At 41.3% G+C, this 22,461-nt stretch overlaps 1 protein-coding gene across 1 annotated transcript in view; it reads left to right on the top strand.

The window, feature by feature from the left end:
- Positions 1–1,993: 1,993 nt before the first annotated feature.
- Positions 1,994–22,461, top strand: part of SLC6A2 (solute carrier family 6 member 2) — a 61,109-nt gene continuing 40,641 nt past the window's right edge. The window contains exon 1 of the mRNA XM_085071837.1: positions 1,994–2,418. Coding sequence (XP_084927963.1) covers positions 2,109–2,418 — 310 coding nt within the window. The 5' untranslated portion in view covers positions 1,994–2,108. The remainder of the gene's footprint in view (positions 2,419–22,461) is intronic.

The following is a 22,461-nucleotide window of genomic DNA, read 5'->3' as shown; positions in this document are numbered from 1 at the left end:
GTAGGAAGTCTGTGCAGATCATTAAGGCAGTAATAGTCACGTGGAGAGAGGGGAACCAGGTTTAAAAAGCTCTTTACTGGCTAGGCTACATCTTCAGCTCCCAGAGAGACTGCAGCCCCTGAGTGGTGGAACCAAGAAGAAGAAATCCCCCTTCAGTCATCTTCCCCCTCCCCATTGGTACCAGGGAATGGGACAGAGACACCCCCAGTGCTTTCTGGTGAGTTTGTCAACAAGATGCCTTCAGGGCTCTGCAGCTGAGAGCAGAGGCTGCCTTTATGTCTGAAACAGACCGTGTCCTTTATTTGCTGTGGGAGAATGGAGGTGCAGACTCACTGAAACGCAGGAGCACCGGGTGTATTTGGGGGCACTGCGTGGTACACGGTTGGTATTTGGTGTATTTGGTGCATGTGGTGGAGTGACTGATGGGTGGGACGAGGAGGAGGTAGCAGTGCAGCTGCGCACCAGCATGATCCCGTGGGCTGCACTGCACAGCAAAACAGCAACTGCTCTTAGGGCACTGTGGTATGACTAAAGACTTAGAGCACGTATGGCATGGAGTGTCAAAAAGAAGAGAAAAAGGTCTTATGTGGTGTATTTGAAAGAGATGAGGACAGGAAATCACAGAGCGACCAAAAGAGATCATATGAGCTGTGTGGTCTAAGCACTCAAGTGCTCTGGAACAGTATAGCCACTGCTCAAATACTTCACCCAGATGAGGGCTTTAGTATCCAAGTTACAGCTTGGATGTTGGAGCTTGAACCAAGAGTTTTTTTGTGAAGGCATAAAATCTATAAATTTTCAACAGCTGTCTTACTAACATCTTTTTAGTCTTTGGCCTAAACAGAGGAGGGGAGGATGCCAATATGTGAACTTTAACTCTGAGGTGGTATTCTTTTTCACTTTCCAAGTTTGCAGAGAAATCTGTTATTCTTTATGAACTCTGACTTGCACCTCTTTATATATTACAATATATGTAATATCGTTTTATCAGCCCTAGCAGAATGAACAAGAATGGTAGGCTTTAGCACCTTCGAGAATCCTCTCTGGCTTGCCCTGGCTCTTACCAATGCCAGGCAGAAGGGAAGCTATCTAGTGCCGGGGAGGGAGAGCTGGTTTCTGCCTCTGTGGTCAAATTTTGTTCCCTTAACTGACACTGAATGTAGAGTTACTGTTCACAGCTGTAATAAGAAGAGTCCCTGAAAATCCTATTCTGCAGCTGTATTTAGCCAGCTTCTGGCACCAATCACTGTTCTGCCTGATAATTCTTTGCCCATTTTACATGTTAAATACTCAGGTTCCGTTTGGAATAGCAGCAAATAGTTAGTGTCCCACAAACATCTCAACCTGACAACTGAATTCTACCAGCCTCACTCTTGCCATGAAAGAAAAAGCTGGGCATCCATCAGTCCTGGCGTAGGAGCATTAGCAGTGTCCAGCTCTGTCTGCCATCCAGCCTGCATCCCACCGGGCTCTGATGTCAAGAGCCAAATTCTGCTGTCTAACTAAAGCCACACTAGCGGACAGGGGAGATCAGCCGAGAAAGAAGGGAAGTGGGCAATCCAAGCAGGCTCTACCTGTTGCCTGCTAACGGCACTTTCAGCTGGCCGGAGCCGGGATGCGTGCTCTGCCTGGCAGGAAGGAGCCGCTCCGAGCGCGCCGTAGTCTGCGGCAGGACGGAGCCGACCTGTGCAACTCGGCGGGGAGCCGGGGGCGGTGCGGGGCTCGGGGCTGTGCGGACTCCGGGCGCTCCGGGGCTCGGGGCTGTGCGGTTCCCGGCAGCGCGCACTCCGGGCGGGCGAGGTTCGGGGCTGTGCGGGGCTCCCGGCGGTGCGGGGCGCGGGTCGGAGCTGGCGGGGCCGGGGCGGCGGCCCCAGGTGCGGCCGCTCCCCGCGGAGGAAGGCGCGGGCAGCCCCGCTCCCCGGGGGCGCCTCGGCGGGCGCGGGCGCCGCGGTCCCCCCTCTCCCGCCTCATTTGCATGGCTCTTATTACGGCCGTGCCTCGCTCCCGCCGCGCTGACACCGCCGGGCTGAGCGCGGAGTCGCCTCCAGCGGGAAGCGCACTTCCGTTATCTGTGCGCCCGCGCCCCCTCCTCAGCTCGCTCTCTCTGGATGTTTAAGGCGAGGATGAACAAACAGATCCAGCCCGAGCGCAAAGTGTCGGTGGTGGCCCCCTTGCCGGACCGCGCGGGGCCGCCGCCACCGCCGAAGAAGGACGTGGAGCTGATCCTGGTGAAGGAGCACAACGGGGTGCAGTACACCAGCAGCAGCCTCCTGCCCGCCGCCCCCGCGCCGCGCTACGGCACCCAGGACAGGGAGACCTGGGGCAAGAAGATCGACTTCCTCCTCTCCGTCATCGGCTTCGCCGTGGACCTGGCCAACGTCTGGCGATTTCCATACCTCTGCTACAAAAATGGAGGGGGTAAGAGCACCGCTTGCGAGGTCTTTTTCCCCGGCCCCACAGCCCTAAGCCGCACCGCCGCGAGGGCGGCATCCTCCTCTGGTTAGCGGAGTTTCTGGGGAGAAGCCGAGAGCCGGGGCTCAGCCCGCGGTGCCCGGGCGCGGTGCCGGATGGCGAAGGGAGGAGCGGCGGCACCGCCGCGCTGCCCCAGCGCTCCCCGCTGCTCCCTTCGCCTCCCGGGCAGCGGGAACTCGCCGCAGCCCCACGGCACCGGGGACACCGCTCAGCCCCTTCCCGGGAACGATTGCTCGCACACCCCTCGAAGTTTAACTTAGTTTTTGAGTACAGGCGTATTTGCCTTCTGCTGCCACTCCAGGCTGCTTAACGCTTTTTTTCGTTCGCAAAAAATAGCACCAAAAGAGGGGAATAAGAAAAAAAAAGCCCAAACCAGAAACACTCGAGCAGAAAAACAGCATCTAGAAGAGCTAGCGCCAGATTCCTGAAAGGTTTCGTGGGGGCAGCTTTAATGTGGGATCGGGATTTCTGCCCTCTCTTTTGCAGTGTGGGGGTTCTCCCCTCCTCCAAAGTAGGTAGGAGACTTGTTACAAACAAAACCTCACCTCCTGCACAGTTTGGCAATGACAGCAACAAAAAATTACACACAGTAACTATATTTGGCTCAGATTGTCTGGCATGTCTTCAGTAAGACCTTAACTCCATCATCGTCTTTCATCTCCCTGAAGTACGCTGTGTTGTCAGTGATGACTCCAGACTGTGATGGAGTAACACCATCTGCAAGCCGGGCAGGTGCCTGGGGTGCTTTCAAATCACACATAGAAAGAACAGACCCTGCCTGGCAGATGGAGAACTGTGTGTGAACGGTGAACCACACAGATAGAACTGATAGATAGAAAGCACACTCTGTAAGATATGGATGTATACAGTGATAGTGTGGTTGCCTGGTGATAAAGGGTAATGGTTCACACTTGTAGCATAAAATAATTGCTTCCTGTGAAAACAGGAATGCAGGATGGATGGGAAAATCCCTATCAAATAATACGGAATTATACCTGTCCTTGGAACTTAATAGGAGACTGGTGCTAATGAAACAGTAGGTCGAGTTCGGTACCTACAAAACTTCTGACAAGAGTCAGAAAACTTCTCTGCTCACCACCCAGACAGGCTGAAGAAAGTAGTTAGTACTGAAAAATAAATTCCATCTTTATTTCGTTATGTCCAAAAATAGTTCTAGCCATTCACACTACAGCAGCACAATGCATCATGAACCCAGCAGGCTCTCACCATGTCAGGTGCAGGTGTGGCAGCAGCATCATTCATACCACTCAGAACATATGCACCATTGCCACATCTCCAGCTCATCTGGCAATTTTTAGGAAAAGAGATATATTCCCCTATCTCACATTGCACAAGGTGACACCCAGAGTGCCTGAACTCTTTTCTATTGTAATTTGGGTCACTTCATTTCCTAACCTGCTTCCTTTATAATTTATTGCCAGCTCAGGCGGTAACAGTCTGCAACTCTCTTACATTTTGTTTAGCCACCATGTATTATCTCATGTCAGTTCAGCTAGAGAAACCTGGGTCTTCATTAGCATCTTCTGATTCAAATACTTCCAAATGGCAGTGAAGAGAAAGCCAACACAGCTACAAGAGGCACCTTTCAGTGAAAAGTTTGCAGTAATTCTTTGATGTCATCAAAGTAAAATCAGACCTTTACAAGAAAAGGTGGAGAGGCCCTATGATACCAAAAACTACGGAATGACTGAGAACTGTTTACTGGTACAGAGATCAAACACTCTGGTGTCTTAAAAATTTTCTATCCATTGCCTCTCATGTTGGACATACATATCAATTTTATTCAGTAGAAACTCTTGTAAGAGATTCAGGCTCTAAAAGAACTTTACGAAGTTTCAAGCCAACTCAGTCCTTTCTTTCTTTCAAACTGTGTTCGGGAGTTTTGTTTGCTTTTTGAGTAAATTTTCCTACAAGACCAAAAAACATAAGTCAGTGGGCAGAGCTGTGGGATATCATTGGATTTCATTGATATCTTTCCTGTCATAAACCATAGATATTCTTAAATAACTTTTTTTTCCCCCACACTGCTATTGCATGAGGGAAGCTTTCTAGCACTAATTTAACTTTTGCTGCCTCAAAAGGATAACACAATGGGTTTCTTATAATTGCTGTGTATCCCCATGCAGAAGTTGGTACATGGATATCGACATGGGAAACACCTAATTTCACTATCTTAGTAGTTTTTCTGGATTACTGAGCAAATTAAAGGGTTGAAATCAAAAGCTGTTTTTATACTTGTATAGCATGTTCAGACTTACCCTATTAAAAAATTATAGGATGGTCATAATAGGATTACATTTTTGCTTTTTGATATTTACAAGGAACTACTAGGTAAAGAAAAAGCCAACACAACAGATTAAACTTGAATTGGATGGTATGTATAAAGTAAAGCACTGGAAGGTAAAATGTTGCCTTTCCTCTTCCTCCCGCAGTTTCTCTTTATTCTGAAAGCCTCAGCAATTACTCAGCCTCAGTGACTTAACTAGAGCTGACTTTAGACAGTCAGATGTGTGGGTTATGAACATGTATTTCTTCAACAGATTGATACAAAATACTCAGTGAAATGGAAGCACATTGCAATGCCCTAAGTCCTGGGTCAGCATAGCTTGCGCTACATAGCAAAAAGAAATTCTGCTATCCTACCAAAAGCTACACACACAGAGGTTCTACAAACGTTCTTACAAGTTGAACAACAATGTCAAGGACATGGAAGTGGTAGGAAATGGCATCTCCCTTTACACTGGAAAAAGGTTAGGTGGTTGACATATGGACTATGTCCTAAAGCTAACTATGATTAATTCAAGATGCCTGCAGACACACTAAGGGCCATTCCATATCTGTAATAGGAGGTGGCTCTCAAGAAAGCATGGAAATTCACCAGAACTCAGAAGGAAACTATAAATACAGACTGTATTCCCCTATTCAAAGTTGAATTTTACACGGTCAGGGATGTATATACATCCCCTTCTTTTTACTAGCCAAGTTCCTTGAGTTTCTTTATTTGATAAACTCTAGGGAAGTTTTCTAGCAAAAACAGACCTAGAAGCTCTGCGGTTAGAAATGGAAGTTCCATTTATACAAAACTCTGATAGCTTACTTTAGTGAGTTTTCCTTCCACAAGGCATACACCACCCAGTGGCAGCTATACAGACATTTTCTTGTTAGATTACTTCGGAGAAAGCACTGGTGATAACAAAAAGAAACATTTATATTTTAACAAGCTCCCAGTAACAAAAACCCAGAGAGTAGGAAGCCTCCAGCAGAACTAAAACACTGAATGAATAGCCAGAAACATCTGTGTTTTGGGAGTAGCCTGCTGAGAGACCCCAATGGGACTTCTGCACAAAGATAGATGGCAGAATGTAACCCTTCTCTAAACAACTGTAATTTTTGGAATCATTCTCCTGCTATTAAAAAAATCCCCGGTCTTTAGTAAGATCTAAAAATCCAGAGTATTTATTTTTCTATATCAGTTACCTACTTTCATAGGACTTGCCTGCCTTACAAGGGCAGAGACAGATCCAGTGGCTGTATGGTAATATGAAACGGGCCACAGAAAGCTTACAGGACAGTTTAGTATGAACTGACTGGGTGAGTTCTTACCCTCACTGACTTCTTGGAAGCAGGATATATCCACTGAGTGCTCTAAAGTATTTATCAGGTGATAGGTTAGGCTCTGTACAGCTCGGAAAAATCTGCAGGCTCCCATTAAGCAGATAAGGCAATACTCCAAAAGGGGGAATTCTCAAACATCACCTTGTCAGTCCAGTTGATCAAAAAACCCCCACAACTTTCATGTATTTGACTTTGCTCACAGCACAAAGGAAAAGCACTGTTTGCAGCAAATGGAATACTTTTTGTGCAGTACATTTGTGAGAGTTGCAAGGAGCAGGGCTTGTCACTGGAGAAATCATCAACTGTGGTCATTTCTACTAGCTAATCTTACAAGAGCTATATCCTCATTATAACTTACTTCTGGCAAGAGTGCTTTTTTTCCTTTTTTTTTTCTTTTTTTTTTCCTTTAAAAAAAAAGATTGCCTAGCTGTATAACTCTCTCTATAAGTGGTCAACATCAATATACTCCAAAGAATTTTTATAACCCAGCCAACCTTCTAATTGTTCCCCAGCTCTACAAAAGAATATGGTGAATTGAAGAAGAAGACTACTATTAAAATTATACACTCATCAACTTAGGGAAAGATTGACCCTGCTATTTAGATTACATCTAAAATTTTACTGATGCCAAATGAAGTTGAGTAATGCCTACGATGATTAACTGATGTGCTCACAGTGGGGGAGGATGATGCTTAGTCTTAGTTAAGCTATTGTAGTTTTTGTACAGGACACTTTTAGTATTAATATTCATTTTTGTTTCCGGTTCCTGCATATTCATAGGCAGAATTAATACTTCCCCCTTAAATCTGGGGAAAAAGAATTTACCAACATAAAGTACGTTTTGTGAGCCAAAGTATTTGCAAGGTCAGTCATGTTCAGACTACTCATTAGGAAGCATATAATTGTCAGATTAGTCACTGGAGACTTACTGTATCATAAGAATCAGATTAAGTTTTTAATGAATTTAAGAACAGCGGCAGATAAATATTTTAACAGTACTGTAGCTATCATAATACACACTTTTAATCTCCCCTGCAGCATTATTTTTAAGTATTTTTAGACCACAGTATTTCCCAAAGAAGTTGTTTGCTTCAACAGATTGCCAGCAATCAATACACTTCAGAAATATCTTACAATTTGTCCTAATGCTCCCTGTCCTGTTCATACTTCCATCAGCTGTAATGCAGGACTGAGCAATCCACAGCACAGGTACCAAAGACAGCATAAACCAGATCCAAATATCCCTGAACTGGCCCAGCACGAAGTCAGGAGCCAAGAGTTGTCACACATCGAAAATGACACTATGGAGCTGTCACCTCCCACAGAGCTGGGAGCCTGGCCACTGCACCACTTCACTGAGAGCAAACCGTGGTGCTGACAGCACCACCTCATCTTTCTAGTACACCCTGCCTCCTCAGTTTTGCAACATGTCTGCCACCAAATTCAATCACTTATTTTGGAGAAGAATATAACCTGGCACTTTACAGTTCAAAGGTGGATGACCTTTGCCTTACAATGTCAGAGTTTATATTTCAAAATAGCATTGATGATGATAATAATAAATCAACTTTGAAGTAATCTCACTGCAAAGCCTACGCCAAGAGTTTGACTCATCAGTCAATCAAAGCTCAGATGCAAATCTAGTGATTTTGGTTTCCTAAAAAGGGGTTTTCAATTCCCATTAGCACATCAAACCACTGACCTCAGATAGGTTAACCTGTTATGCTCATCTCCTTGCTATGGCCATGAGCTCTGGGTTCTCAGCCATAGTGTGACACTGGGGACAATGTTCAGCTGTGTGGTGTGGCAGCACCTCCTTTCCCAGGGCCAGAGTCAGTGTCCAGCTCTCAGCTGCTCACTTCCCTTTCCCACTTCATCTATTTTCTTTCCCTTCCTTGATCAGCCACTAATCACCTGGTGCATGCAGGCCATGGGGTCAGCCAGGCTCTTCAGCACTGAAGCTCACATGCCAGTTGCCATCTGCTTCTCTGAAATTCCCTATCCTGCTCTACACGTCTTGTTGGCTCCACAAAATAAATCTTCAGAACAGGAACGTCTGCAGGGTTATAAGCTACTGCATCATACACCTACTACCTGTGATGCATTGAGAACAGCTGAGAGGGAAGAACTAAATCTCTCACCCAAATCTTTAATCAATTCTGAAGTTCTTGTTTCTGACTCTGATGTATGATACCATGAAATAGTGTATAAGTGGCACACTGTATAGACTGTCAGCTAAATACCTGCCTGTGCAGAGAAGTTATTTGTCTCTGAACAATTCTAGCAAATCTTAGCTTCACAATTTTACAAAGGTCTAAAGATACACCAGGATAGAAAGGTTCTAGACAGGATCCATAGCATTTAGCTTGCTCTTACACCTTAAGAGGACCATGCTGTGGCTGATGCAGGGCAAGTATTCAGAACTGATCTGAAGGATGCTCCAATCAATCACCAAAACTGATTTTCCAGCATTATTGACAACAAGAGAGGTGGTGTGAACAAGCTGACAAAAGCAAAGATACCTCTTTCTAAGTACAGTGGATGCATATTTTGATTACCACTTGAAGCACTTCCTAAACTAAGAGGCAGAAAAGACATCAAGTACTAAACTTAGTTCTGTTTTTGGAAATTTAAAATCTCTGCTTAAGGTGCTCCCATCCCCTGCCTCCTCCCCCAGCCCCTCTTCATTCCTGTACACCCTTCTCAATTCTGCCAAGGAATGGAAGTACTGAAATATCCCTAGAAAGCCATTCCTGCACAAGTAAATTCTGCAAGTCACATTAGGGAGACTTCAAAGCTCATATTAAGTCCTATTGAAACAAATACAGGACTTTCTTACAGTTTGACTAGGGGTCCTGGGTTTGGATACCCATTCAAGCTGAAATAGTGTCTGCTTTCTCACTCACATTGTCTTAAGCTCTGGGAGCAGTGGAAAATAGAAAGGCCACGTTAGGAGTGTATCAGCCAACAGCCCTTCTTTACTGAAGAAACCAAAATATCTCTAAAGAGATTGAGGCATGGTCTACATGGTTTGGGGGCAGAATTTCCCTTTCATCTTTAGGCCAAATACCACAAACCTGTCTGTTCAGTGAATATGTGAGTACAGCTCCAGCAGTTTCAAGGTATTATTTCCACACAGATACTTCCTCCCCATACTTAGATCAGTATGAAACAGAATGTTAATACAACTACTTAGACAGAAGATCAGGGGGAACATAGGTTTAGTGAGTCTTTAGATATGCTATGAGGGCAATGATGGATTAAAATCAGTCCATAAATTACTGAACTTCTTGCTGTGCATTAAAATGGAAATGAATAGTTTAAAGAAATTTGAGCAGTTCTGAGAAGCAACATCAAATAGCCCATGTCTTCATTTTTGCTATGTCTAATGGTAAGCACATCAGCAACTCCCAGCTGAAGAGCCTTTGTCCCAGTTTAACCAATTGATCAAATATTTAAGAACTGTAGTGTGGTTCTCTGGCATCAGTCTGCACTGAAATGTCCACAGCATTTACATACATTGCAGTTCTTTCATGTAGTTACTAAATGATGTTGTACCTAACTGCTCTCAACATTATTACAAAATAGAAAACCATAACCAGCATATAATTATACTAATATATTGGAGATACAGTTATACTAAAATATTGTAATTCAGAAGTCAAGAGACAAATTTAAATGATGTGTCTTTGTAAAACAGTTCTTTCACTACTACCTCACTCTTAGTACTTTCCATTTTCTTTGTAAAGATAGAATCATTTATTTATTTGGGTTGGGAGGGACCTTAGGGATTGTCCCACCCCCTTGGAATCTTGCAACTGACTCTCAACTTCTTGACTTGAAATGTGACAACAAGAAAAAAATCATTATTGTTGTTGTTACTATTATTATTATCATCATCATCATCATTAAAATTGAAATAAATTGTATTCAGGACAAATCCACTGTCCCAATCCATTTTCAATGAAGAGTATTTAAGGAATCCAGGAATATCACACTGGTTATAAACCCTGAGTTTTCCTTCCTCAGACTTTTGGAGACAAAGGATTCATGTTAGCAGCCCATTACCCATGTCTTGACAACCTGTAATTGCCTCCTCCAACTACAATTCCTTCATCTTCCACTTTCCTTCTCCCTAACTCTGTATTAAGCCTTGAACCTTTGATGGAAAGATTCCATCCCAGTTGTGCAGATCTTATATACTGCTGCAAAGTCACAATACTTTCAAATGAAAGGCTTTATCGACATTCAATACTTGACTTCCTCATTTGACTTGACTTCAGATGGATATCTGAGTCCTTCAGGAAATCAGCACCAAAAATGCCTAAATTCCCAGTACTGCTGAATAATTCTTGTTCTCATGGAAATTCTGGATAAATGTAGTATAATTCAGCATTTTAGCTTCTATATAGATTCAACATACTTAATTTTAGCTACAGAGGTTTTGAAACCTTTAATCCATAAAGAAGGAGACAGGAGGTGGGAGAAATGGAAGGCAAACAGTTAATTTCCTTGCCTTGTGACATATTCTTCAAGAAAACCATAGGCGAGAACCTCTAAACCACTTATCAAAACTATCCTTTGTTTTATTTTCATTCTTCCTTCTCCTTTCCCCTATTCTCTATTCAAACAAGTTTTGCAATCTGTCCTGAAGCATGACAAAGGTGACAGCACAGAGTCTACCATTCAGAAGCAGAAACTGCCAGCATGGAGGTCTGGCTGCATCAGCCACATACTTCTCTGCACTCATATTCATCCAAAGCACAGTACCAACTTTCCAGTGAACAGAATTCTGTGATTACACATTACTAAGCAAAACCCAGGCAGGATTGGGCAGGCAGTTGTCTGTTGCCAGTCCATAAATGTTTTTTACGACGAGCGTTCCGACTGCTGGTATGTAGTAAGACAAGCTGCCCGTGTTATACAATAAGTCTTTTTATAGAAGATGGTAATTTTTCCAGTGCTCCTACTCCTTAAGGCTTTATCAACACAACCACTCACTTCCAAAAGCACAAGTGATTGCAGAAGCTGTGCTTTTAATGTAGGTATTAACTGGTTGCTACAGTTTGGCTATTATAATTGCCTAAGATTATATACTAAGTGTCCAAAATAAGGTCCAACACTCCCAGACTGGTGGTGTTAGACTACAAAAACAGAAAGACTTTTTAAGAATGCTTTGTTATAAATTGCTTTCCTAGAACAAACCCAGCATCAGAAGAGCAGTGCTGGTTTTATCCCACCCCACTGAGGTACATAGGAATTTTGATTTCAACAGCAGAAGACTATTACTCCTTTGCAGTCTTCATTTCAGAGCTGGAGAAAGTTACTGCATGATTTCCAAGCACTTGGGTGTCCTGTCTTGCTACAACATTCTTGCTAGTTTGAGAAGCAGCTTTGTGGCATTGATGTAGAGGAAGGATTGTGGCTGGGCAATTGCACAGCATTCATCTTTACTGAGGACTGCAGGACTGTGGGAATGAGCTGATTTTCCAGCCCATCAGCAGCATGGAAGAATGCACCCTCTGCAATTGCTTCACTGACCAACCAAACAAGTGTTTCCTTGAGCCCAGTGTATGTACAGAACTAAGTGGCTGAGTATTGTGCATCTTCTTTTTTGCTAGCTATTTTTAATTTATTCTGCACCTCCTGAACTATGTGGGTATTTGTGTACAGCACTCTTCACTGGTATTTTAATTTCTATTTTTCTCTTGTGTAATGAAAGACCTCTTGCAATGTCTATCCTGAAGCAAGTCAAAGGTGACAGCACGTTACTTGCCCTTAAGATCCATATCTCAAGGGAAAGTATACTGATTCCAGTCAAATTCCAATTAAATATAAAAGGGGGAAGAGGCTGGACGTTTTTCTGGCACAGCACTCTACAGAATAGAATAACGGGAAGCGTTTTTCAGACCACAAGGTGGAGCAGTAGATCCTCACAGGTCTTGGGAGATGGCAACCTGATAATTAATGTCACAACATTTATGGAAAAAAAAGAATTTCAGGGTGGCTCACTACTTTTATATACAGAGATGCCCAGTACTAACAAAGATTGTTCCAAGCAGACAATTCTTGGATTTCCCAATTTATTTTATTTATTAGTTTGTTATTTAGTGGTGCTAATTTACGTATAGAACCTCACTTGTCAGCATGGCCACAATAACAGCAAGAGACAATCAATTGATAACAAGAGGTTACCCCTGAACGCACCCTTTTTTAATAGAGTGCAACATTAAAATGGAGATACAGTCTCTTCCCCCCAAGGATTGATACAGCAGGAAATAATTTCTCAAATCCTAAATTTAGAAGGTTGTGCTCCAAATACCCTCAAAAGACTTGCCTTTGGAAAAGAAAAACAAGCTCCACACAGACTTTCATGGTTACATTCTACAGCTGAAAGATTTCTTTTTTCTTCTTCAATGTTAATGTAACCCACGTTTCAGGAGGTCTCAACACCTTTCCTTCTTGGCTGAGGAATTTCACAACACAGTAATTTCACAATTAAGTGTATTGGACTTACTATGATATTAGAATAAGTTCAAGGTCAAATGTTACCAAAACATCAAATTCACAGCTTAGAAGCCTCTCAAGAGTATGTTTGCCAAATGACCCGTCATCAGCGTGCAGGGCTGTATCTGCCTGCTGACGAACACCAAGACTGATGCTTGAAGAAAGCTCACAAGTTCACACCCTCAAACTGAGGGGTGATCAGAGCTGTACACAGACATCTGACTTCTACAGTTCATCACAAAACTAAGCACAAAAACACAGTTTGTGCTCTGCAGTGCTTTGTCTCCTTTCGGAAGAGAAATTCAGATGTGTAAATGGGATTATGAGACAGGTGGTGGTGAGATCAAAAACAGTCCAGGACTTTGTTTTGGGGAAGAGTTTGATCATTTGCTCCTTTTCTGAAGTTTGTTTCTCATGTATGTATGGCTCTACAGCCTTAGTTAAAACCAATAGATTCATAAACCACATGGGAGAAATCCTGACCCAGCTGAAGTCAATGGGTGATTTTTTTCCATTGACGTCACCAGAGCCAGGATTTAAACCCAAATAACAGACATCTCTCTCTTAAGGACTCCTAAGTAGACAGAATTTCCAGACTAAGAATTATGTGAGAAGAAAAACAGAGTAAAGTAATAAAAAAATGTTCAGACTAAACTAATATAGAAGACTTCCACTGAGTAGTAACTGATCCTCACTCAGTACAATAGCTCAGTACTTTACCTAATAAGCAAACTGTCAGGATTACATAGATGAAGGTCATTATTGCACAAAATACATTTATTCTGTGAGAGTTATACTATGACCTCAGCATTCTCCTATGTCAGGCTCAAGCAGTGAAAAAAAGTACTATTTTAAGAAGTGCCTTTTACTCTTACAGTTTCATAGGGAGAAATGATTCGGCAAAAGAATATCTTTCTAGCTTTCAAGGCTAAAGAGAAAAGCTGGGAAAGCACAAAGTAAATTCAAAATTAAAAGCCAGTAGGCAAATAAAATTATTGTAGTAGAAGATCATGCATTTTAAAGTATTCTGGGGCCTGCTCCATGGTTTTTGAACTTTTGAAATTGGTGGTTGTAAGGGTACAGCTGGCATCAGTTACTCTCTTGACTCTACCCTAAAAGAAAGAGACAGAAAACAGTTACCAGGCTCTTCCTAAACAGCCAGTTAATCCTCCATTCACTCATACAGAAGCTGATGACACAACCTCTGTCTCTAACCCTAAATTAAGAGATATTGCAATCTTCAACATCACCTACATTTTTCTTTCTAAATACTGTTTTACAGTCATGATGTAGTATGTGTTTAAAACTGTTTAGAAATACAAAAAAACCCCTGCTGTGTGAGAAGCTGAAAACACCAAACCCAGCCGCACTGATTTATCATAAGGTCTGAGTAATCAGTGACCAAAAATGCCCCACAATCTGCCCAAGCAAAAGTTTGCACTGTGATGAAACAAGAAGGATTTTGCTTCAAACTGTTAATAGGCCTCTACTTCATCTTGGCAGGGAGCTATGATGGGCCCTGGGGTAATTTTCACATTCTTCCATGGCATTTCAAGCTAGGAGGCCCTGTGCAGAATGGCAGTGACAAAGTATGTACTGGACAGCTTGGACTGAGGGGAAGATTATATTGCTTGAAGCCTATTAGGCAAACAATCCACTAAGAACAAACATAAGGCTCAAGTTGCAAACTTAAATAAAAACTTCTGTCTTATTAATTCCCACAGAAGGAGATGAGTAGTTGGAGAACAGAAAATGAAAGAAGGGTGTTGCTAGCCAGTACAGGTAGATTTGTGCAGTACTGTTGTGATTTCATAGTGGTCTAAATGAGACTCAGTTTACCCTTTCAAGAAAATTATGTCAAGAGAAGTAGTTCTCACAGTCCTCCTGCTGCAGGAGGGATTATACTGAGAAGTTTCACTTTGTGCTCACAATGCCCAGATCCTCAGAGACCCCACCTAATGGCTGGCACACAAAATATTACCAGCATTACCCTATGGCAAATACAGATTTTTTTTCCAAAAGGAAAACTTTTCGATTAAGAACCCTGTGACAGTTTTTGTGAAATTCCTGTGCTCGGTGCTAACAGAAAGGTACAAAATAAAGAAACCACATCCATTTGGAAATTACCCTTGCTCAGACCTTCCAAAATATTAGCACAATCCAATAGTAACTATAATCTTTGATAAGAGTACAGGATTTTCAATTTTTCTAGGCAATTATGCAAATAGTAGCCATGACTGTAATGGTAAATTTGCCAAAACCATTGTTAATAGCACCATGCACAGCCATTAAAACTTACAAATAAATTAAATTGATGCAACATTTGTCTTCAATATACAAAAATATTCTTTATAGCTAGATAGCATACTATTAATTTCAAATATGTGTGAAATCTGTACTTTGTAGTTTATAAAGCATGTCTAAGAAATACCAGAAAAGTGGACAGAAAGAGTACTTCCCGGTACTACTGACAGAAACCACAGATGGGTTTTACTAAAACATGGAGAATGGCTTTATAGGATGTGTAACTTTTTGCCTTCTGCTTTAAAGCCCTGTTGAACCTGCATTATATGTAGTTTACAGTACAGTTACTGTGCTGCCTTTAGTGGTGTCAGAAAGAACATTCATCTGGAAGGCTTCATGTATAATGACTGAAAGTAAAGGTTAGATTTACTAGAATTCTTATAGATAGGAACAATGACTGTCTCACGCTTCTGTCATAGAAATAACCCTTATTGAGAGGAGGAACTTTGGGAGTCTGTTGGGCAAGAGTTTGTCAAGACTAAGATAGTAAGAAAGTATCACACTATTAAAAATAAATCTCTAATAAAGACTGGAAAGAAAAGGAATGTTTTGCTTTAGTCATTGAGTCCAAAAATCGAAGTTACAAGTTAGAACTGGATTAATCACTAAACGGTAAGGCAAGTTTTAAGAGGACCTCAGATTGTTGTACTTGTTTCTTCTCTAGCAGAATTTCAAGGCATTTACCTCCTATTGGTTTGGACATTAATCCTCTTGAAAGCTGCTTGGCACTTGCCTGGAGCTGATTTAATATGTCTTGGGCACTTTGTTTTACCCTGGCACAGTTATGAATCTCATGCTGCCTAAAATGGGTACTGCATCCTCCCCAGAGGGTGCTTAACTTGGAGGCTAGAGGCTGGTTTTTATTTTGACAGCGTGCAAAAGAAAAGCAGTTCTTAAGAGAAACACCCTCCATCCAAAGTCGTTGAGAACCAGGAATTGCCCTGTTACATGTGCAGAACAAAGCAAGGACTGCCTAAATGAGGGGCTGAACTCCAGAGGATTCATCCTGGGCTCTTTTAATTAAGGTGGAAAAATGTTTCAGGGATATAAACTTGGCATTCCTGAAGTATCAAATGTGCAGCTCAGAAATTGGGTATCGTAACTTAATGTAGGTAGCAAAAGTGTCTACATAGCTCCTCAGCCTGCCAATCTATGAACATGCTGCACCAAGAAATACCTGTAGGGTGGCAATTTCAGCAATTTCAGATAGAAAAGCAGGTATCACTTTTGCACTGTAATTAATTAGTTTAGGTCACTCAGTGTCTAAAGATTATAAAAAGAAGGCTGAAACAATTGATTCAAAAACAAAACACAAAAAAGCCAAACCAAACAGCAACAACAAAAACCACAAAACAAAACAAAACCAACCAAAAAGCAAAGCATCTGCCTAGTACCTTCTGAACAGGTTTGTAGGTTTTTCTCTCTGAAACTCTGATTTATGTTAAACAGCAAGTTAGATCAAAGTATCTAACAAGCCATTCTGGCATCAAAGTCAGATTAATCCATGAATTTTGAAAACATTCATTTTTGTTTACAGCTGACTGAGGAAAAAAAGCCCCAACTCAAATGAACATACAAGTTCTCTGAGAAGGGAAAACAATGACTAACAGTCTGTGTCTGAACCAAAGTAAAACTGTAGTTGCCAAAATCTCCCTGGCACCAAGTCTCCCTACATTTAAGAGACTGCTAAGCTGATAAAGTAGTATTTCCTTTTGTGTACATGATGATATTCTGTGTATCACAGAAAATACCTTTTCAGCACTTAACAATTCAAGGCAAACTTATCACATGAGGCTATCCTATTATGGATCTAGTGCTGGAATCCAGGAAAACTTGATTATCTTGATCCACAAGCTCACAGAAAATAACCTTCTAATGTCTTCATTCAAAAATATTTTTAGCCATGGATGTTCTGCCACCAATAAATCAGGGTACATTTTGACAGGCACCTTGCTCTTGTACATCTGAAGTACAGCCTACACCTTACATGGGTGGTTTTGTTGATATGCAATTGCAGGTGAATATATCCTTGTGTCACCCCCAATAATTGTAAGGCTGGGGGGAAAAACCACGAATAGAACATTCGTGTTAATAAAATGCTAGAATAGTATTTTTTCCTGTTGATTTATTATCTTTTTAGCTTCCAGTCATGTCTGTTGTGAAGCAACAGTGTTCTCCAGGGAGGCATCTGCATGCTGACCAGCAGTCCAGTACTACACATCTCCCCTGACTAGAACCTTCTGAAGAGTTTGTGAACTAGAAAATTTGCTGGTTTGTTCCCAACAGTGTTATCTGTCCAGGAAAGGATACTACTACTCCTACAACCCCTGTCCTATTGAACATTAGCAACAGGGACATCGTAAATAACAGAACAATCTACAAACTGGCTCCACAGTCCAGCTCACTTACTCTCTCTTTTCTTGTTTAAACCAGCCAGGTAGTTAAAAAAGAAGAAGGCACAAAATCAAGATGGTGGATTTGGGCAGGAATGTATGTAGCTAGGCTTTCATATTGTTACAAACTCCAAGTATTTATTTATTTAACTATAGGTAAAACTCGCCTTGTTGCATTGATTTAGAAACAAAAGCTCCAATTCCAATAGTACCTCTGCTATAGAGTCACAATGTTAAAAGCTATCATTGCAACTTGTAAAGCAGATTTTTGGACTTTCTATGGTCACAGTCATGGCAAATTATGGGAATTCTTTTCCTAAGCCAGACACAGCAAGTGTTCTGAAGGTCAGCAGCAGGAAGCCCCTGCAAAATTCCAGAGCTCCCACTGCCACACTGTCCATCTTAGATCAACCTGATTTATATTCACTCAAACCCACCATGTTTTTTCATTTATTCTTTAATTTCCTATCCAATAACACAGGCCAGAGTCCTGTTCTTGTATGTGCCTGCAATTATCTTTAAACTACACATTGTTGTAAATGTGATCGTTTCATTAATTTATGTAAATAGGACCTTGGCCAATGACTTGGCTGTTATTTATGAATGAATCATGCTGCTCTGAGTGGCTGGATATATTTAACTCTCATTAATTTGTTCAAAATAGCTACTAATGGGTTTCTTTAGCTCATGACTCTCGAAACAAAAGGCAAGAGGATGATTGGATTCGCATGGGGAGGGCCTAGGTAACCCTTTCTGTTACTATCCAGTGACCAGATTATAAACACACTGCTCTTCAAGTTACTTCAAGTGATTTTAAGGCAGTAGCAGGTTAACAGCTCAAATGCAGGCTTCAGCTGGCCTCAGCCAACAGCACTGAACCATTTCTGGAAACTATTTGTTTTCACTTTCTTTTGAGTGAAAGGAATGCTGTTAAAATTGCAATTCTGAAAAAACTGAAGGCTCTGAGCCCAAATTGAGAGTAGTAATATAAATAGGTTCAAATCTAGCAACGGTTTGTTAGAGGGAGTAGCTAAATATAAAGGCTTCAAGAGAAACATGCCACTCACCATGGTATAGATCCACTGGTTTTATGATTCAGAAATACTTTCCATGAAAAAGGTTGCATACTTGGAAGATTTTATTGTATACTTAGAGAATTTTATATGTGTAAAGTGCTGCTGACGTTTTTATAGTATGCCATGCAATCTGTTTTGCAGAAAAATGTTATTTTTGACAACTGTAACCTCTTGCTAGCTTTGCTCAACATCATCATACAGCTGCTGTTATCATCATCTTGTCTTTGACCTGAGGTTACATCACGCTCCTTTGTCTCTCTGACTTCTCTTTGCTGTACCCCACAGACCCTTATTGCTTTTAATCTCAGGTCAGTGAGGTCTTAGTGTTTCATGCCCAGGCATCAGCATCAGGCTCAGCTCCCCTCCTTCCTTGGTGGCTGTGCAAGCTTGGTGGCCTTTCTGCTGAAGAGCCAGATAACATCCATGTACTAGATACACCTGCCTTTCCAAGTACCTAGTTTTCTACCCAAGACGGTCTTGTACAATGTAGATTTCAAGATCTCTGCATCAGTGACTTCATTTTTCATTCACAAGAGTGTGCACACATTAGATTTTCCACCCATTTTCCTTGTTGCCCAAGCAAATGTACTACATTCTAGCATCTGTTCATTGATATTGTTTGGGGTATTATTTATTCTGTATGAAAAAAAAGGCAGTGTTGATAGAGATATTACCTTGTATTTCAATTCACCAGTTGGGAGATCTCTGCTTTAAACTTCTCCTGCAAAAATACTGGAAACACTCCTATTGGAAAATATACTGCAATATTTGCTCAAAGTTTGTTGTTTTAGCAGACACCCCTGCCAGTATAACATTTTGACTAGAAATAACCATGGTAACAAATGCAGAAGGCTAACAAGCACAAAGAGTTCAAAATTGTTTCAACTAGCCCTATTCTGGCCTACTTCTTGCATGTGCATAAAAAAATCCTTTTAGGATAACCACAGCTGTTTAAATTATCTTTTTTCAGTCATTAGTAAATTAATGCTTCTTTCTGTCTGGGATTTAAAAGTGAGATGAAACCTCCTGGTAGGATTGTGAGGAATATTTAGAGCTTTTGCTTCCCACCCCTTAGGATGTTGGAAATGCTGATAAAGAGAGGAAACCCCCCATGTGGATTCTGGTATACCAAAATCAAGAAGTTGTTTTGGCACTGAACACAGGAATGTGAAGTGTGTCTTGTATTTTGTCCTTAATTAATGAAATGTAGTAGTTTTTAAAAATACTTCTATGTAAGTTTCCACTTGAAGTTTCACACAGATGGTTCTTGTAGAAGCTGAGGGTTTGACCTAACCTAGTTTTGCATAAGACATAAGGCTGTCTTAACCCCATGTTTGCACTGGTACCCTAAAGGGACATGTATGGATCTTGTGAAATCTGTCAGGAGGGAGATGTAGCAGTTCACAACAGTCTAAGGCCAAGCTGTGGCTTCCGAGCTGCATGTGACTTCTACTGAGTCAAATATGGCTCTTGTGCCAGAGCTGTATTACAGATGTTAATTGCTTCAGATTTCTAGCTGCAGAGGGAAATTAGGAACCATTATGGGTTGCTGAAGCTAGTGTTGCCTTGTGGGATGCAGCTGTGTGCTCACACCGTGGGGGAGTGGAATCCCCTCGAGTGCTATCAGCGTGTTACTGCCAAAGCAGCGATTGCACAGATTGTGTTCCCTCAGCTCGCTGAGGTAGGTAGATCTTGGCAAGCTCGTCTGAAGCGTTAGCCAAGCTCTGCTTCCCAAGAGTTCAGCTGTCTGGCTACAGGAATCTGACACTGGATTCATGCAGTTACAGCACTGCAGTTTCTGTGGCCAGTGGCATGGGCAGGAGTGACAGGGCTGACATCGTGCCACCCTTCCTCGCACACTCTAAATCCCTAGACAGGGCAGGAATTAACAGCCAGTGCTCCTGCAGAGGAGTCTGGTCTGATGCTCCAATTCACACCAGTGGATCTAAAGCAAGAGGCCCACCAGGACTGCTTTGCCTCTTCCCTGGCCAACAGGATCTTCACACATACAAGACTGTAAGAAGTCTTCCAAACAACACCTCTTGCTCACAGGATGCTGTTCCAAAGCAGCCCTTGATGGAGCCCCCGTGCAATCCCAGAGTGACACTGGTTAGCTCTCACACACATGCTGTTTACAAGCATTTGCAGACCATTCTAATCTGTATCTACTTCATGCGGAAATTTGAATGATACTTTGACCATCATGTATTTTTCTTTGAAGTAGTCTTGATCCCAGAAAGTGTTGAGTGAACACCATGAAAATTGATGCTGGATATTGGCGAGGAATATAAGAGCAAATATAAAGATACTTACAAATTACCTGACTTTTTGTTATTTTTTACCTAATCAGAAGCTGCTAAACAAGAAGTTTCCAGAAGACTCCAAAACATTTAGTCAAACTAATATGACTAAGCACCCTTACTTTGGTATTTATCTCAATTTCAAAATACTTCAATCATTTAGCACCTGAAAAGTAACCCAGCTATGAAACCCTGCCATACTGTGTAACTGCTCTTTGATGAAAATTACACCACACCTTATTAATCCCTTGCGGGGGCAGGGCGGGGGAAGAAAAAAAAGAAAGAAACCTCCTTTAACTAAAGCCTGGAATGACTCGCAGCCAAATAGATGACACTTAAGCAAGTATGCCTAAGTACCATACACTTCACAGTTCATCTTGGTATTAGTCATACTTAAAAACTGCGTATTTTAAACGAGCATTTAATACGTATGTCCACTACACATCTCCAGGATTAATCTGCTCACATACAAATTTCCCTGAAGAGGCATCATATTTTCCACAGTCTCATGACATTAATCAAACATCACTCTGTGCAAACTCCATACCTCCCAAATGCAAGCCAGGTTTGTGAGTCAGCTCCACACACTGTAATACTATCAAAGGAAGACAAGTATGGCACTTCAAAAGCTCATTTGCAGGAAATCTGACAGTAAAACCACCTAAAATATTTTTTGCAGATACTAGATATAGCAAAAGCAGTATGTAGTATCCCAGATTGATTTTGCTGAGTATGTTTCAACATTGAACAGAGCTCAGAATTGCAGGGTATCAAATATCTGTTGAATACAAATATTTTTTTCTGTACAGTATTCAAACATAAAACAGTTCAACATGACAATCATAGAAAACAAATTACAAACAGTACTAAAATATTACCAAAACATGTATCACTGATACTGTAGTAGCTTATGCAAATGCAGGTTGCATTTACATTACACTCCATCGTGTAGAAAATTCTTGCCCCCATACTGATACAACCAATATATTTGAGTTTTTAGTATGCATTCTCAAAGGTTTAAGCTGTTCTTTCTTTCTGTTGATATACCTTGTCTCTGTTTCATTGCAAGGTTTCAATTTTCAAATGACTAAACTTATGACTGAATGCTGAATACATTGTCCTTACCATTATGTTACAGCACGTTACTTTTAGAAGTAGATTGGTGGTATGACTAAGAGAGCAGAGTTTGTTTTTCCATTCTTATTCTCCAGTATAGAGTCAAAATTCGCTTTCTGAGCAGTCATTCTAGGCAGCTTACACCAGTAATAGCTGTGAAAAGCAAGCACAAAAGGTAAAGGAACAACTATATGGACTTAAAGCACAACAGTAGTTTCACACATACTTTTTAAATATGCAATTCAGTCTGCTTACTGGTATGTTTTAGAAAGCTACCTTCATGCTTTCAGCTTTTTACCTTCTGTAAGTTTATAAATTTAGAAGCAATACAAACTTACTTCCTTTTGCAAAGGAAGTTTTCAAATTACTAAACCAGAACAGATTTTAAAGGTTTGCAAAAGTTCATACTACTTGCTATTGGGAGAAATAGACAAGCTGCTGTTGTTTTTCCTTTGGCTGAAAAATTGAACCAGGATATTCACAATCTAGTTTCCTTTCATATGTAATTCCTAAGGACAGCAGTCAGTTACTCGGGATGTGTAATTACTGTCAGCTCTCTAGTTATTAAAGCAATCTAATAATGTTTTTAATACAGGCACATTTCATATTAATTGAACTGTTCTTGACCAAGCAAGCTACACAATATAATAAAAGTTA

Source organism: Lichenostomus cassidix, chromosome 11 (assembly GCF_008360975.1).
Source record: "Lichenostomus cassidix isolate B80296 chromosome 11, HeHo_3.0, whole genome shotgun sequence".
In the NCBI taxonomy this organism is placed as follows: Eukaryota; Metazoa; Chordata; class Aves; order Passeriformes; family Meliphagidae; genus Lichenostomus; species Lichenostomus cassidix.
This window is presented reverse-complemented; position numbering and strand designations above follow the sequence as displayed.